This window comes from Amia ocellicauda, chromosome 4 (assembly GCF_036373705.1).
Source record: "Amia ocellicauda isolate fAmiCal2 chromosome 4, fAmiCal2.hap1, whole genome shotgun sequence".
In the NCBI taxonomy this organism is placed as follows: domain Eukaryota; kingdom Metazoa; phylum Chordata; class Actinopteri; order Amiiformes; family Amiidae; genus Amia; species Amia ocellicauda.
This window is the reverse complement of record NC_089853.1, coordinates 18,475,189-18,489,135: the sequence shown is the minus strand read 5'-3', so window position 1 is coordinate 18,489,135 and position 13,947 is coordinate 18,475,189. Positions and strand designations below refer to the sequence as shown.

Below are 13,947 nucleotides of genomic sequence, written 5' to 3'. Positions count from 1 at the left end.
CAACCCGCCGCTTGCACAATGAATCAATTAAATAAACACCAAAGTACAGGGCCGCCAATAATTGCTACATTCATTAAACACACAATAAAAGCGTGTTTCTGCCTACATACACATGTAAAGCTAGATGTAATGCATTTCATGTTGTACCATTTAGATATCAATTATACACACTTTGAATACTATGTAACCTTAATGTCCAATTTGTTGTTATAAAACGGATGAAATGAGAGCTTTGCGCACGGAGACGCAGGCCGTCTCCCTCGCAGACAAACTGCCGCTCCAACATCCGGGCCCCGCCACAGCCCCTCGGCGTCCCCTCGGAAACCCCTTCCAGTATCTTTGATTGACACCGCGCTGGGCCAATCACAACCCAACAGCGCGACCGCCCTGCCCGCCCACAATTCAAACCGACCAATAACACGACAAGAAAAACAACCTCCACTTCCGCTCCGCGCTGAAGCCGCATTCCAACTGTTGGGTTACACACCAAAAAAAAACAAGGTCACCTGACCACATCTGCGCCATCTTGTCCGCAATAACGCACATTTTAAACAATAAAAAAAACCATAGTTTTAATTTAATGTACAAAATAAATGAATTGACATTACCTATTACTCAGGCCATTTCAGTGCTGAGCTCCGCTGCCGCTTTTAAAGGCACGGAAGTCAGGAGAAGAGAAACTGCGTGGCAGTGTATTGTTTTCACAAATGCAGCGGCTTGCTTTGGCTGGCTGGAAAAAAACAAAAAACCCGAGACGCACTTCATGGCGTCTCCCTCTCTCGCTTTAATAAAACGTCATCAGATTGGACTTCAAATCACATTTTCAGACACCAGTTCCAGCAGGCGCTTGTGAAATGTAGTCTTCCGCTGCTGTGGTCGCGGCGGACTGGGTTTGCAGCCCGCCTGTACCGAGTTTATTTGGAGCCATTTTGGGGGGGTCTCTCCCTGCGTGGCGAGGACCATGCTTCCCGCGGGGTGTGTCACTCCGGCCGCCCTGCGCTGCAGCTGAGCCGCACAGTGCGCAGGGCTGCTCTCCTCCGCCAGCTGCAGCGCCGCACGGCACGCCGCTCACACCCAGTGCGCCCGCCGGAGCAGACGGCAGCGGGCAGCTCGCCACCGGGCTCCCGCACAGAGCCGCGTCCCGGGCGAGCCGGCTGCCGCACAGCCGTGTGCGCGTTTCCGTGGCAGACAACGGCGTGTGCGCCACAAAAGCACGGCGCTGCCATCGACCGCACCGGCGTCATTTCCATTCGCCCCCACCCGCTGATACATTTAGGTTCAAGTGCAATCCATGTATGAATCCGATCATTAATTTACTACCTTCACTTTCAGAGGGAATGGTGTGTTCCTGAAGACCCCCACACATGTCAGTGCTTATGCCTTCACATTGAGATCTTTATATGGCGTGTTTTGCAAGGCAGTGACCCGGACTACATTGCACTTCTCAAACGGATTTTTCGCGATTACAGCGACCTGCTCCCCACAGTCCCAAGCGGAATGATCTGCACTGACACCCAGCCCCGGGGCTCTAATGCCGGACTGCCTCCTGGCGGCGCTGCGGTGTGGTATGTGGGGCTCATCTTTCATTCCTCTGTCATTAAACCTGCTAAATAAATGAAGTGCCGCAGCTGCTGTCGTCGTTGTTTTTCTTTGTGTTTTTTTTTTTTAATAATCCAACAAATTACATACTTTTGATGTGAAAAACCTGCAAACAGCTGAGTTTGTTTAAAGTGATTTATACTGACTGCTCTCAGACGTGGAAAATAAGATGCATTTTTTGGGTAGCAGAGCACTAGCGCCATCTAGCGGTGCAGGAGCACCCCGATATTTTACTTTCAGCTTCCACTCCCTTCTTAGTTGTCAAGGTAGTATATTACCGTAAAGGCCCACTTGGTGTCGCTTGTTTACTTACAACTGAAACCAGTGCTTTACTATAGTACTACTACAGTACTGTATAGTGAGCCCTGCAACACTTAAAAAAGCAAACCTGTGCCAGTGCAATTGTCCAATATTCTCCCAGCGCTTCCACACTGCCAGCCTTATGCACCAGTCTGGTGCAAACACATATAGGACGCCTCACTGTGTCATCTTGTGCCTGTTGCATTGTGAAGCAACACAGATGTATGCTGAGGATGCGAGAGTGTAAAATAGAAACTATTTAAGATGGCTCAGTTACTCAGCATGTCAAAGTACAAACTAAGACATGGTTATAGTGAAGATGTAGTGAGAGACAGGACAGGGCAGACCAGGACTGAGGAACGGTAACAGGAGCATGCAGGCGCTGGGTGCTGGGTGCTGCACAGGGGCCAGACTTCGAGGACAACAACGTTTTGTGTCTGCTGCTATTTGTATATATATATATATATTGCATCAATCTTTTCCAGGGTTGCTTATTGCCATGTCACAGGCTGTGCTGTGATTGGTCTAGAGCCCTTCTTGCAGGAGAGTGTGTGAGCAGCCCCTCTCCCCATCCCCCCACCTGGGCTGAGTGGAGGGCCAGTGTCACTGCCAGCTGCTCCAGCGCGGCCGTGAAATGCCAGCCTCTCTGCCCTCCCACAGCCCCGCACTGCCACACCAACTCTGCTCAGCACCACAACGTACCAGCTCTCAAGTCTTCCGCTACTGGAGATATTTAGTTTCTGTTTACTGAATTGCTATAATTGCAGCAACAGGTAGCAGTTCTCAGGTTACAAACTCACAGTGGGGTGTAAAGAATGACAGGTAAGATCACTGATGGTTTTAATGTATTCATTAAATTTGGGGTCTTTAATACTTTGAAGGGAGGATACCATTTCAGTTTTGGGGAGGTGTGGTATGTGTCCAGATAAGAAACCTCAGCATGATTCATTGTTGTTTTTGCCAGGTGTTATTATACTTTTAATTTTTTAAATTAAATAAAATTTATTCCAAGGATTTCATCAGCATATTAGCTCACTTTCTGCTCTAAGCTGTCATTCTGCCTACTGCTATAACTGTGCTGGAGGAATGCTGTAATTATATGTTACATAAACAAATAAATAATAAAATTATTACTAATAAAGAAATAAAATAAGTGTATAATTTCATATTATTATTATTATTATTATTATTGTTATTATTATAACTAGAATTTAAAGTACTTTTAAAGTATTGTCACATGCAGATTAAGTATCCTCAGATACTTTAAATTCTAGTCATTATTATATAATATAATATAATATAATATAATGTAATATAATACTAGCTGATTTGCTCTCTGTTCCCTAGTTGTGTTGCTAAGTGTTGGAAAACCAATAGCTGATCCTCAGTGTGTGTGTAAGTGTATATGTGTGTGTATATACTGTGTGTGTGAGTGTATGTGATGATACTAATCTGTTTTTAACTAGCCAGCTGGGAGAGTGCCCTGAGGCCAGCTGTGCTGTGATGTGCCCAGGCAGACAGCAGCTCCACACACTCAGCAAACTGCACCCATATACGGACCCACCTGCACTACTGCCACAGAGCCCCGCCACAGACACAGCCTCAGGTAACACCGGCCATCAGCACTCAGTCAGTCAGTCAGTCAGTGAGTCCGTCAGTGTGTCAGTCAGTCAGACTGTATCAGTCAGTCAGTGTCACTCAGTCAGACAGGGTGTCAGTCAGTCAGGCAGTGTCCCTCAGTCAGACAGGGTGTCAGTCAGTCAGGCAGTGTCCCTCAGTCAGAAAGTATGCACAAATTAATTGGATTTGTTTGCATATTCAAGCTAAAGATACATTCATTTGAACTGGGGCTGTGGACCAGTGAACACATAAGTGAGGTGGGGGGGTACTGCAGTGGAGATGAGCCCCAGCAGAGGGAGGCTGGAGGCTGAGGGCTTCATGCGCATGTCGCGTGTTGCAGGCTGAGCACCTGCAGGAAGCCATTTTGTTAGCAGCGGATGAACAGCTGGGCTGGAAACACTGTGCAGGCTCTGGTTTTGACATATCCATGGCATCCTCACAGCAGGAGCGAGGGGCCCTCCCCAACCGGCCGCACCCTCTCAGGTGGTCCTGATGGCTCGGCTATTGAGAACAGAACCCTGTGCCCAGGAATCATCACCCGACGGCCCAGCAGGGTCACCTCCCAGGATAACTAACCCACCTTGTGAGGAGGTTGTGAGGGAGCAGTGGCCCGCCAGTGTATTACCCCAGATCCTGTGTTAACGTGCTTGTGTCCTGCATCCAGGCCCTGTTGATGGCTGCTGTGGGGTTGTTTATAAGCATGCAGGGAGAGTAGCTCACAGTCAGCACGGTGCCTGCAAAGTGTCTGAGTGTGGAGTGGAGTGCTTGTCCCATAATACTGATAGTTGAGGTGGAGGGACTAGACCCAGCAGACGGGTCTCCTATTAAAGCTCCTCCTCTCTGAGTTGGAGAGCCCGGACTGTCCTGTTGACTGGAGGGGCACCAGTACTGACCTGCCTCCCTTCCCCCCCCGCAGCACGATGAGTGTGGACGAGGACGCGCGCTGGCTGGAGTGGGTGACGCAGCAGTTCGAGAGCATCGCCGGGGAGGACAAGGAGATCGACCTGGACGAGTTCAAGACGGCCCTCAAGGTGAAAGAGGTGAGTCTGATTTACAACAGCACTGCCTGCTTTACACCCAGGAACAATGGGATAGGACCTGGCAATGCTAATGAATCAGTGTCTGTCTGTTTCCGTTTACTGTGATTTATGTACCTCAGTTACAGAAGAACCTGCACCTGCCCTTCCTTGTTCTCTAGCACATATCCAAACACAAGTTGGGTTTTACTCTTTTGGCATCAATCTGCCGGTGCAAAGTTTGTTTTTCTGTTGGTTTGTTGGTTTATTTTGTGTGAAAAGACAGGGATCAGTCTCTTCAAGTAGGTGTCCAGTCAATCTGAGATGCCTGGGCGGCTCCGCTCAGCCCTTGCTCTTCAGATTGGTAACCCCACGGCTCCATCGGTCCCATTGGTCCCAACCCTGCCTCGCCTACTACAGCAACAAACAGCCCAGCTCTGACCCCAGGCTGCTGCTGTAAACACAGCCTCACTGGGATCACTCACAGGGCCTCATTAGTGTGCACAGATCAGCACGGGGGTGTGTGTGTGTGGAGGGGGGGTTGTGCACACAGCTCTGAGCCTGATACACAGCGGTCACCCGGGCCCATCACCACTGCCGCTCGGTGCAGACCCATGCTGAGCACACGCCAACACCCGAGTCGCTCCACACGAGATTGCCCTGTCCCGCTCTCTCAGGCCAAGCCGATCCCAACAGCTGCTGCATGTGACACAGATGTCAAACGCCCCGCTGCCACCAGATTGCCGACATCACCAAAAACTGGGACCAGGTACCCATTTGCAGCCGTTCACACTGCTGAAGATGGAGAATGCTCTCCTGGCAGCTGTGAGTTTGCCTAAACACAGGGGTAATAGCAGTGCAATTCCTAGATATATTTGTGGAAAACTCTACACTGCTCCTTACTTACACTCAGGGTTTGGCAGGTAGATTCGGGCTGCCGTTCCTCCTGCTAACCAGCCGAGTTTTGTGTGCACAGTCCTTCTTTGCAGAACGTTTTTTCGCGCTGTTCGATTCAGACGGCAGTGGCTCCATCAGCCTGGACGAGCTTCTGAAGGCCCTGAACCTGCTGATCCACGGCAGTGAGACGGACAAGCTGCACTTCCTGTTCCAAGTGTACGATGTGGATGGTAAGGCTGACACCACACCACCTCGACCTGGGCTCTCCACTTCACTCATGGTACAGATTAAGAAAAATGATTCTGATTCCACCGATTGTAGTGTGTGTGCGCCGAACGCTGAGCATCTCTCCAAGGTGGTGGGATTTTCTCTACCGAATTCTGAGCCACAGTTGTCATGACACTCAAACGCAGTGCACCTGCCTGCTGCTGATTCTGTGGTCCACGCCAGGGAGGGCAGCTGGTGAGGAGCAGAGCTGTGGCAGTTCAATAGTGCAGTGCCGTGCCAGGTTGTGTCGCTACCCCCCTCCTCTGTTCTCTCCCCAGGCAGCGGCTCCATCGACCCCGACGAGCTGCGCACCGTGCTGAAGTCCTGCCTGCGGGAGAGCGCCATCTCTCTGCCTGAGGAGAAGCTGGACGACCTGACGCTGGTGCTGTTTGAGTCGGCCGATCGGGACGGCAGCGGCTCCATCACCTTCGAGGAGCTGAAGGCCGAGCTGGAGAACTTCCCCGAGGTCATGGAGAATCTAACCATAAGGTGTGAAGAATTAAAACACATTTACATCTGATGCTCGACCACTGTGTGTAATAACTGTGTGCACCGTTTCTACTGCAAACTGTAAACCATGTGTCTGAAGAGGTTATTGCCTGGGACCCAAATAGGAGTGTGAAGTGTAATGTGAATAATGACATTTAACTGAATAGGTGGGTGTTCATTGAACAGGCGTGGCTACAAGACATTGAAACTGACTGACACTGTGCTGCCCCCCCCCCCCACAGTGCTGCCAACTGGCTGAAGCCCCCTGAACCGGAGCACAAGTCCCACACCCCGCGCTACCTGACCCCGGCCTACTGGCACAACAACAGCCGGAAGCTGCTATTCCTGGGCTGCTACATCTGCCTCAACACCCTGCTGTTCACTTTCGCCGCGCTGAAGAACAAGCCCAGTGGCCCCTGGGTGATGGTGGCCAGGGGCTGCGGACAGTGTCTGAACTTCAACTGCACCTTCGTTATGGTGAGCCAGCGGATGCCACCCGGCGCAGACCTGCACTCAGTGTGTCAGTCAGGGCTATGTGTTGTGTGTGCTCAGTGTCCAGTGTGTGTTGTGTGTGTGCTCAGTGTCCAGTGTGTGTTGTGAGTGTGCTCAGTGTCCAGTATGTGTCCCTCTCTCCCTGCACAGGTGCTGATGCTGCGGCGCTGCCTAACCTGGCTCAGGGCCACCTGGGTGGTGAGGATCCTCCCACTGGATCAAAACGTGCTGCTGCACCAGCTGGTGGGCTACACAATCTTTGGGTTCACCCTGGGGCACACGGTCGCTCACATCATAAACTTTGGTAAGAAAAACCATCATGAGACTGGTGCAGCACACGAGACTGGTGCAGCACACGAGACTAGTGCAACACACGAGACTGGTGCAGCACACAAGACTGGTGCAACACGCGAGACTGGTGCAGCACGCGAGACTGGTGCAACACGCGAGACTGGTGCAACACGCGAGACTGGTGCAGCACGCGAGACTGGTGCAACACACGAGACTGGTGCAGCACGCGAGACTGGTGCAGCACGCGAGACTGGTGCAACACACGAGACTGGTGCAGCACGCGAGACTGGTGCAGCACGCGAGACTGGTGCAGCACGCGAGACTGGTGCAACACGCGAGACTGGTGCAGCACGCGAGACTGGTGCAACACGCGAGACTGGTGCAGCACGCGAGACTGGTGCAACACACGAGACTGGTGCAACACGCGAGACTGGTGCAGCACGCGAGACTGGTGCAGCACGCGAGACTGGTGCAGCACGCGAGACTGGTGCAACACGCGAGACTGGTCCAGCACGCGAGACTGGTGCAGCACGCGAGACTGGTGCAACACACGAGACTGGTGCAGCACACGAGACTGGTGCAGCACACGAGACTGGTGCAACACGCGAGACTGGTGCAACACGCGAGACTGGTCCAGCACGCGAGACTGGTGCAGCACACGAGACTGGTGCAACACACGAGACTGGTGCAGCACACGAGACTGGTGCAGCACACGAGACTGGTGCAGCACGCGAGACTGGTCCAGCACGCGAGACTGGTGCAGCACGCGAGACTGGTGCAGCACACGAGACTGGTGCAGCACGCGAGACTGGTGCAACACACGAGACTGGTGCAACACGCGAGACTGGTGCAGCACGCGAGACTGGTGCAGCACACGAGACTGGTGCAGCACACGAGACTGGTGCAACACGTAAGACTGGTGCAGCACGCGAGACTGGTGCAACACACGAGACTGGTGCAACACGCGAGACTGGTCCAGCACGAGAGACTGGTGCAGCACACGAGACTGGTGCAACACACGAGACTGGTGCAGCACACGAGACTGGTGCAGCACGCGAGACTGGTGCAACACACGAGACTGGTGCAACACGCGAGACTGGTCCAGCACGAGAGACTGGTGCAGCACACGAGACTGGTGCAACACACGAGACTGGTGCAGCACACGAGACTGGTGCAACACACGAGACTGGTGCAGCACACGAGACTGGTGCAACACACGAGGCTGGTGCAACACACGAGACTGGTGCAGCACGCGAGACTGGTGCAACACACGAGACTGGTGCAACACGCGAGACTGGTCCAGCACGAGAGACTGGTGCAGCACACGAGACTGGTGCAACACACGAGACTGGTGCAGCACACGAGACTGGTGCAACACACGAGGCTGGTGCAACACACGAGACTGGTGCAGCACGCGAGACTGGTGCAGCACGCGAGACTGGTCCAGCACGCGAGACTGGTGCAGCACGCGAGACTGGTCCAGCACGCGAGACTGGTGCAGCACGCGAGACTGGTGCAGCACGCGAGACTGGTGCAGCACACGAGACTGGTGCAGCACACGAGACTGGTGCTCTTCAAGTCCAGTCCTCCTCCTTACCTGGAACAGTTCAGCCCTGCCCTTGGGTCTTGTGCAGGCTGCAGATGGTATATTAAACCTAAGGGATTGAGGCCTCAGTTTCAAACACTGTGTTAGTAGAGAAGGACTGTCCGGGACAGAGATGCTAGAGTGTGGTGCCCTTGTCCCAACACTGTCCTCTTCCCCGTGTCAGTGGTGCTGTCTCAGCGCGGGGACTATAGGCTGTGGGAGTACGTGCTGACCACACGGCCAGGGATCGGCTGGGTCTGTGGTACGGCCTCTCTGACTGGCGTCTTGCTGCAGCTGCTCGTTAGCCTGATGACCGTGTGCTCCAGCACCTTCGTCCGACGCAGCGGCCACTTTGAGGTACCGCCCCCTGACATGCAGACACTGTACACACAGTACAGACAGTACACACAGCATGTGCACACATTGTACACAAACCACTCACACCACACACACCTCAGACACTGTACACACGGCACACTGCACTGGGAGAGCGTCCTGTGAGAGGAACATGTCTCTGAGGCTTGACCACTCACTGTCTGACCTGACGTGTCTGACCGCTCCTTCTTGTCTTCTTCCTCCGCAGGTGTTCTACTGGACTCACCTGTCCTACATCGGGGTGTGGGGTCTGCTGGTTGTGCACTGTGCCAACTTCTGGAAGTGGTTTGTGGTGCCTGGGCTGGTGTTCCTACTGGAGAAACTGGTGGGCATCGCAGTGGCTCGCATGGGCGGGCTGTACATCGTGGAGGTCAACCTGCTGCCCTCCAAGGTCAGTGACCCCCACTGCCTGTACTCACTCTCACACACAAGTACACGAGCAGACAACAGTTTTCATACGATCAGACGTGCAGACAAACCTCCCCCCCTCCTCTGTACACAGGTGACCCACCTGGTGATTAAGAGGCCGCAGTTCTTCCACTTCAAACCAGGTGACTATGTGTTCATCAATATCCCCGTCATCGCCAAGTACGAGTGGCATCCCTTCACCATCAGCAGCCCTCCGGAGCAGCAAGGTAACCACCTGCCCTTCCCACACTGCCCCCTACTGCCCCACACTGCCCTACAATGCACCACTATCTCCCTCCTGTTTTCCAGATACGCTGTGGCTGCACATCCGGTCGATGGGCCAGTGGACCAACAGGCTGTACGAGTACTTCAGGCAGGCTGGGCCCCAGAGCGTCTCCGGCCACAGCCTGGCCAAGAGCCTGACCCGCCGGCGGCGCCAAAGGATCAGACAGGTCAGGCCTCTGCTTTTCTTTCCTCTATCCTTGTCTCTTTCTTTCTATCCTTTTTCCTTTGGTTTGGTTCTTTCTATTCAGTTCTGAGGAGTCTGTCCTGGCAGAAACACTCCCCCCCAGTGCTGGTTATCATCTCTGCGCTCCTGTCTCTGTTTCCTGCAGGGGGAGCTGTTCCACTCTGCCGGCTGCAACGGGACAGTCGCCTCGAACAAGGATGCCGCCATCGAGCTGACCTCCTACCGGCCCAGTTCCCCCCCCAGCCCACCCGCCGAGCTGGGGGGACAGGCTGAGCGTGGGGACAGCCCACTGCCCTGTGAGGTGGGTGCCCCTGTCCTTCTCACTGTGCCCTGCGGGGGCTGGAAGAGCAGGCCTGGCCCCACTGGACCCCTGCTGCTGAGAGGACCCTGGCCACCATTTGTGTTTGGAACTGCTGTGGCAGTACCACGTGCGCCCAGCAGGGGCTGTGACAGCATCCCCATAATCTGTTCCTGTTTCGAACCTCTGAGCTTTATTGCTTTTATTTTCCACATCACCTGTTTTCTTTGCCTACATGGTGGCTGATGATAAAATGTAATACTCCCCTGCGAGTGATCTGATGCCCACACGTGTCTTTTTGAAACACAGATCACAGGAAAACTGAGTGAAAATCAAAGGTTTTGTAACATTAAGGTAAGACTGCTGACCTTAACTTTACGTGTATTGTACTATATGTAATGTATATGTATGTATGTATATATATATATATATATATATATATATATATATATATATATAAATTACCATCGCTATGTGTTCATGTTTGCAGTGTGCTCTGAACCGAGTATTGTGCCTGTGCCCCAGTCCTGCAGTGCTCTGTGAATTCTGTTTGTGTTGTGTTTGTCTCTCTGTGTGTACAGTTTCTCTCTGGTGCCGCCTATATTGTCAGTGCTGTGTGTGAGTGTTGTTTCAGTGGCAGTGCTGTGTGTGTGTCTGTCTCTGTGTGAGTGTCCCTCTGTGTCCCTCAGTGCTATGTAGATGGACCGTATGGAACGCCAACGAGGCAAATCTTCGCCTCAGAGCACGCAGTCCTGATTGGTGCCGGCATTGGCATCACGCCCTTCGCCTCCATCCTACAGAGCATCATGTACCGGTGAGGCACTCTAGCACTACTACAGCACCACACACTGACACTACTACAGCACAGCACACTCCCAGTAGTTTTAATGAGGAGTGCTGACTGACAGTCCCCTCTGCTCCTCGGTCAGGTATCGGATGAGGAAGCAGAACTGCCCTAACTGCAGCTACTCCTGGTGTGAGAACATCAAGGACAACGAGATGAAGCTCAGAAAGGTGCTGCATTAATTCCTGTCTCTTTTGATTGTCTGCGTTGGCCTTTTTGACCGACATGAGGTGCACTCTGAGCTACACCCTGACCTGACAGGCAGCTCCACCCCCAGGCCTCAGCCTCACCTAGGGCAGGTTAGGATAGGGGCTGGGTGGGGGTGGGATTAGGTGTTCAGGGTAAGGTTAGGCTCTTGCTCAAACTAAATCCCTACTTTGTTTTGCATTAAACTCCTACCCCCAACCTCCACATCTGACCCGAGCTCTGCCCTCAGAGCAGCAGCAGACAGCAGTGTGTACCGGGCTGCACAGGCTGGCACTGACCCCTCCTCTGTGTGGCCGCGTGTCTCTCACTGCAGGTGGATTTCATCTGGATCAACAGGGACCAGAAGTCCTTCGAGTGGTTTGTCAGCCTGCTGACCAAACTGGAAATGGACCAGGCAGACGAGGAGCCTGAAGGTGAGAGAGAGAGAGGCTTTTAATTGCCTATTTATGAGAAAACAGAGAGAAAGCGAGAGAGAGAGATTGGAAAAGAGAGACTGAGATCTTTGCTTGTCTGTGCTGCTCTCTCCCTGTCTCTGTCTGGCTGGCAGGTCGCTTCCTGGAGATGCACATGTATATGACGTCTGCGCTCAGTAAGAATGACATGAAGGCCATCGGGCTGCAGATGGCGCTGGACCTGCTGGCCAAGAAGGAGAAGAAGGACTCCATCACTGGGCTGAGGACACGCACGCAACCTGGCCGGCCCGACTGGGCCAAGGTACGGTACCCCCGTGGCTCAGACCTCCCCTATATAGCACCTTTCATAGTGGTCAGGTTCCCCACCCTGGCTGATCTGATTAGGATAAGGCAGGGTGCCGTTGTGTACATGTCTCAGCTCTACAGCGGCTTCATAACCAGACTGATTCTCCTGCCTCTGGTTGGTTGTTTTGTTTTGTTATGGTTTTTGTTTGTCTAATGCATTTACCATTTAGTTTTCCAATGCAGCAGATTGTTTTTTTTATTTTGGAATTCACAATCACACTTGCCTTGTTTTAGTTTTTTAGTTTTTTTTTCTGAATGCACTTAATCACTTTTTCTTTTGTGTTTGAATATTATTTTATTTTAAGGTTTTAGAAATGATTTTAGAATTGATTTCATTATTTTTTAATCATAAGTATTAATATTTTTTTGTATTGTTTTTATCTTGTGATGTAAAATACTTTCTCAATAAAACAGTATTTTGGTTGGGAAGCTTGGTGCTGAGAAAGTAGATCAGCTGGAACCTGCCTGTAGCTCTGTAAAGTCACCACCAGAGGGAGCTGAAACCTCAGCACAGCTCCAGTACTGAGGGATCCTGCTCCTCAGGTGACTGTGAGGCGTGAAGTCAGGCAGAGGGGAACTTAAATGAACGCCCCCTGCAGTGCGCTTAGAGAAACTCTGCTGTTCAAAGGGCTCATTTGGATTTCTGTGCAACGTCCCGTTTGGCTTTTGCTCCACCTGCTGCTGTGGGCTCCTTCTGAAGACTCGTGTGTGCTGGTCTGTCTGTCTGTCTGTCTGTCTGTCTGTCTGTGTTGGTTGATTGTTTTTGGGTTTTTTTCACTCCCAAACCAGGTGTTCCAGAAAGTGGCCGAGGAGAGGAAGGGGAAGGTGCATGTGTTCTTCTGTGGCTCCCCGGCGCTGGCCAAGTTAATCAAGGGCCACTGTGAGCAGTCCGGCTTCAAATTCTACAAAGAAAATTACTGAGAGCTGCTGCAGAGCTGGCCAGCCAGAGCTCACTGTGCTGGACTGCACTGGGCCCGGGATACCATCACATCTTAAGGGAAGTGTTTCTCTACTCTGCTGCAGTTCCAGTGGCATGGAGGTCAAATAATAAGGGCCACTGCTGTGGGGGTCCGGTATGACCCTCTCCCATCCCAGTGCGGTCCAGCACAGCACCTGAACCTGTAGGAAACTACTGTAAAACTGCAGTAAAACCTCAGTCAAAACATGTAAAATATAAAAAATCCCATAGTGGGATGAAGAAGTTGGTGTCCAAACAGATTTTAGGGACAGCGCCATCCCGTGAGCAATATAAATATCACAGTGCTGTTGTAGATGTGTTTAAACATAACTGCTGTCAAACAGGATTATGATTAGGCATAATTCAGTAGATGAAGATGGATGCCATAACCTCAGTGTCTGTTTTAACTGATTTGTCACAGTGTTTTAGAAGCGAAGTCGAAATCGCTCTCCGAATGCATGGCTAATAAAATATGCATGTATGTTCTCTCTGTCAATAGCCTCGTTTTTTCGGAGGGGTAGCAGTAACATGGTCTCAACACAAGGGGGCGGAAAAGACTCCCGGAAAAGTCACATCTCTCACATTACTGCTCTGGGGCGAAATCACATGCCATGTGTGTTTCACAGGTTCCTGTGTTATCTTAAGATATTGAGATAATGTTGGGAGAGATTAACTTGTTACAAACAGTGTTAGATAACAGATTGCACTGCTTAGCAGCCTACCTGGCAGCGCCAAGAACCTCATGTGAAAGGATAATTAATAGATGTTTCACACAATACACACACACAGCTTCTAGTGGACATGGCTGTTGCTCTACTCTGTGGGAAGTCTACCCCTGGCTTCCCCTGTTAACCCCTATGATATGTCCTGTAGTATAACCAGTGTTAATCCACAGTAAACTGTAGGAAATCAAAGTGAAATGACAGTAAAGTGTGGACAGGTACAGAATAAAAAATCATGATACACACCATAGAAAAGCACGGCTGAGCTGTGAAAATGTGTAGAATAACAACAGGCAAACCAGGGGAAATTGCCCCATTAACATGCAGGCTTACTGCTGTAAACATACCCTCC

General features: G+C 51.7%; 1 protein-coding gene across 1 annotated transcript; it reads left to right on the top strand.

Moving 5' to 3' along the window:
- The first annotated feature begins 494 nt into the window (after positions 1-494).
- On the top strand, positions 495-13,359 carry nox5 (NADPH oxidase, EF-hand calcium binding domain 5). Its single transcript, XM_066701205.1, has 19 exons — positions 495-1,565; positions 2,385-2,721; positions 3,366-3,505; positions 4,436-4,559; positions 5,512-5,662; positions 5,978-6,188; positions 6,431-6,665; positions 6,831-6,984; positions 8,741-8,913; positions 9,140-9,322; positions 9,434-9,566; positions 9,649-9,791; positions 9,954-10,109; positions 10,416-10,460; positions 10,796-10,920; positions 11,036-11,120; positions 11,471-11,570; positions 11,705-11,871; positions 12,705-13,359. Exons 4-19 carry the CDS (start codon positions 4,440-4,442, stop codon positions 12,834-12,836), a joined length of 2,313 nt encoding a protein of 770 aa, XP_066557302.1. The 5' UTR covers positions 495-1,565; positions 2,385-2,721; positions 3,366-3,505; positions 4,436-4,439; the 3' UTR covers positions 12,837-13,359.
- Positions 13,360-13,947: the final 588 nt, after the last annotated feature.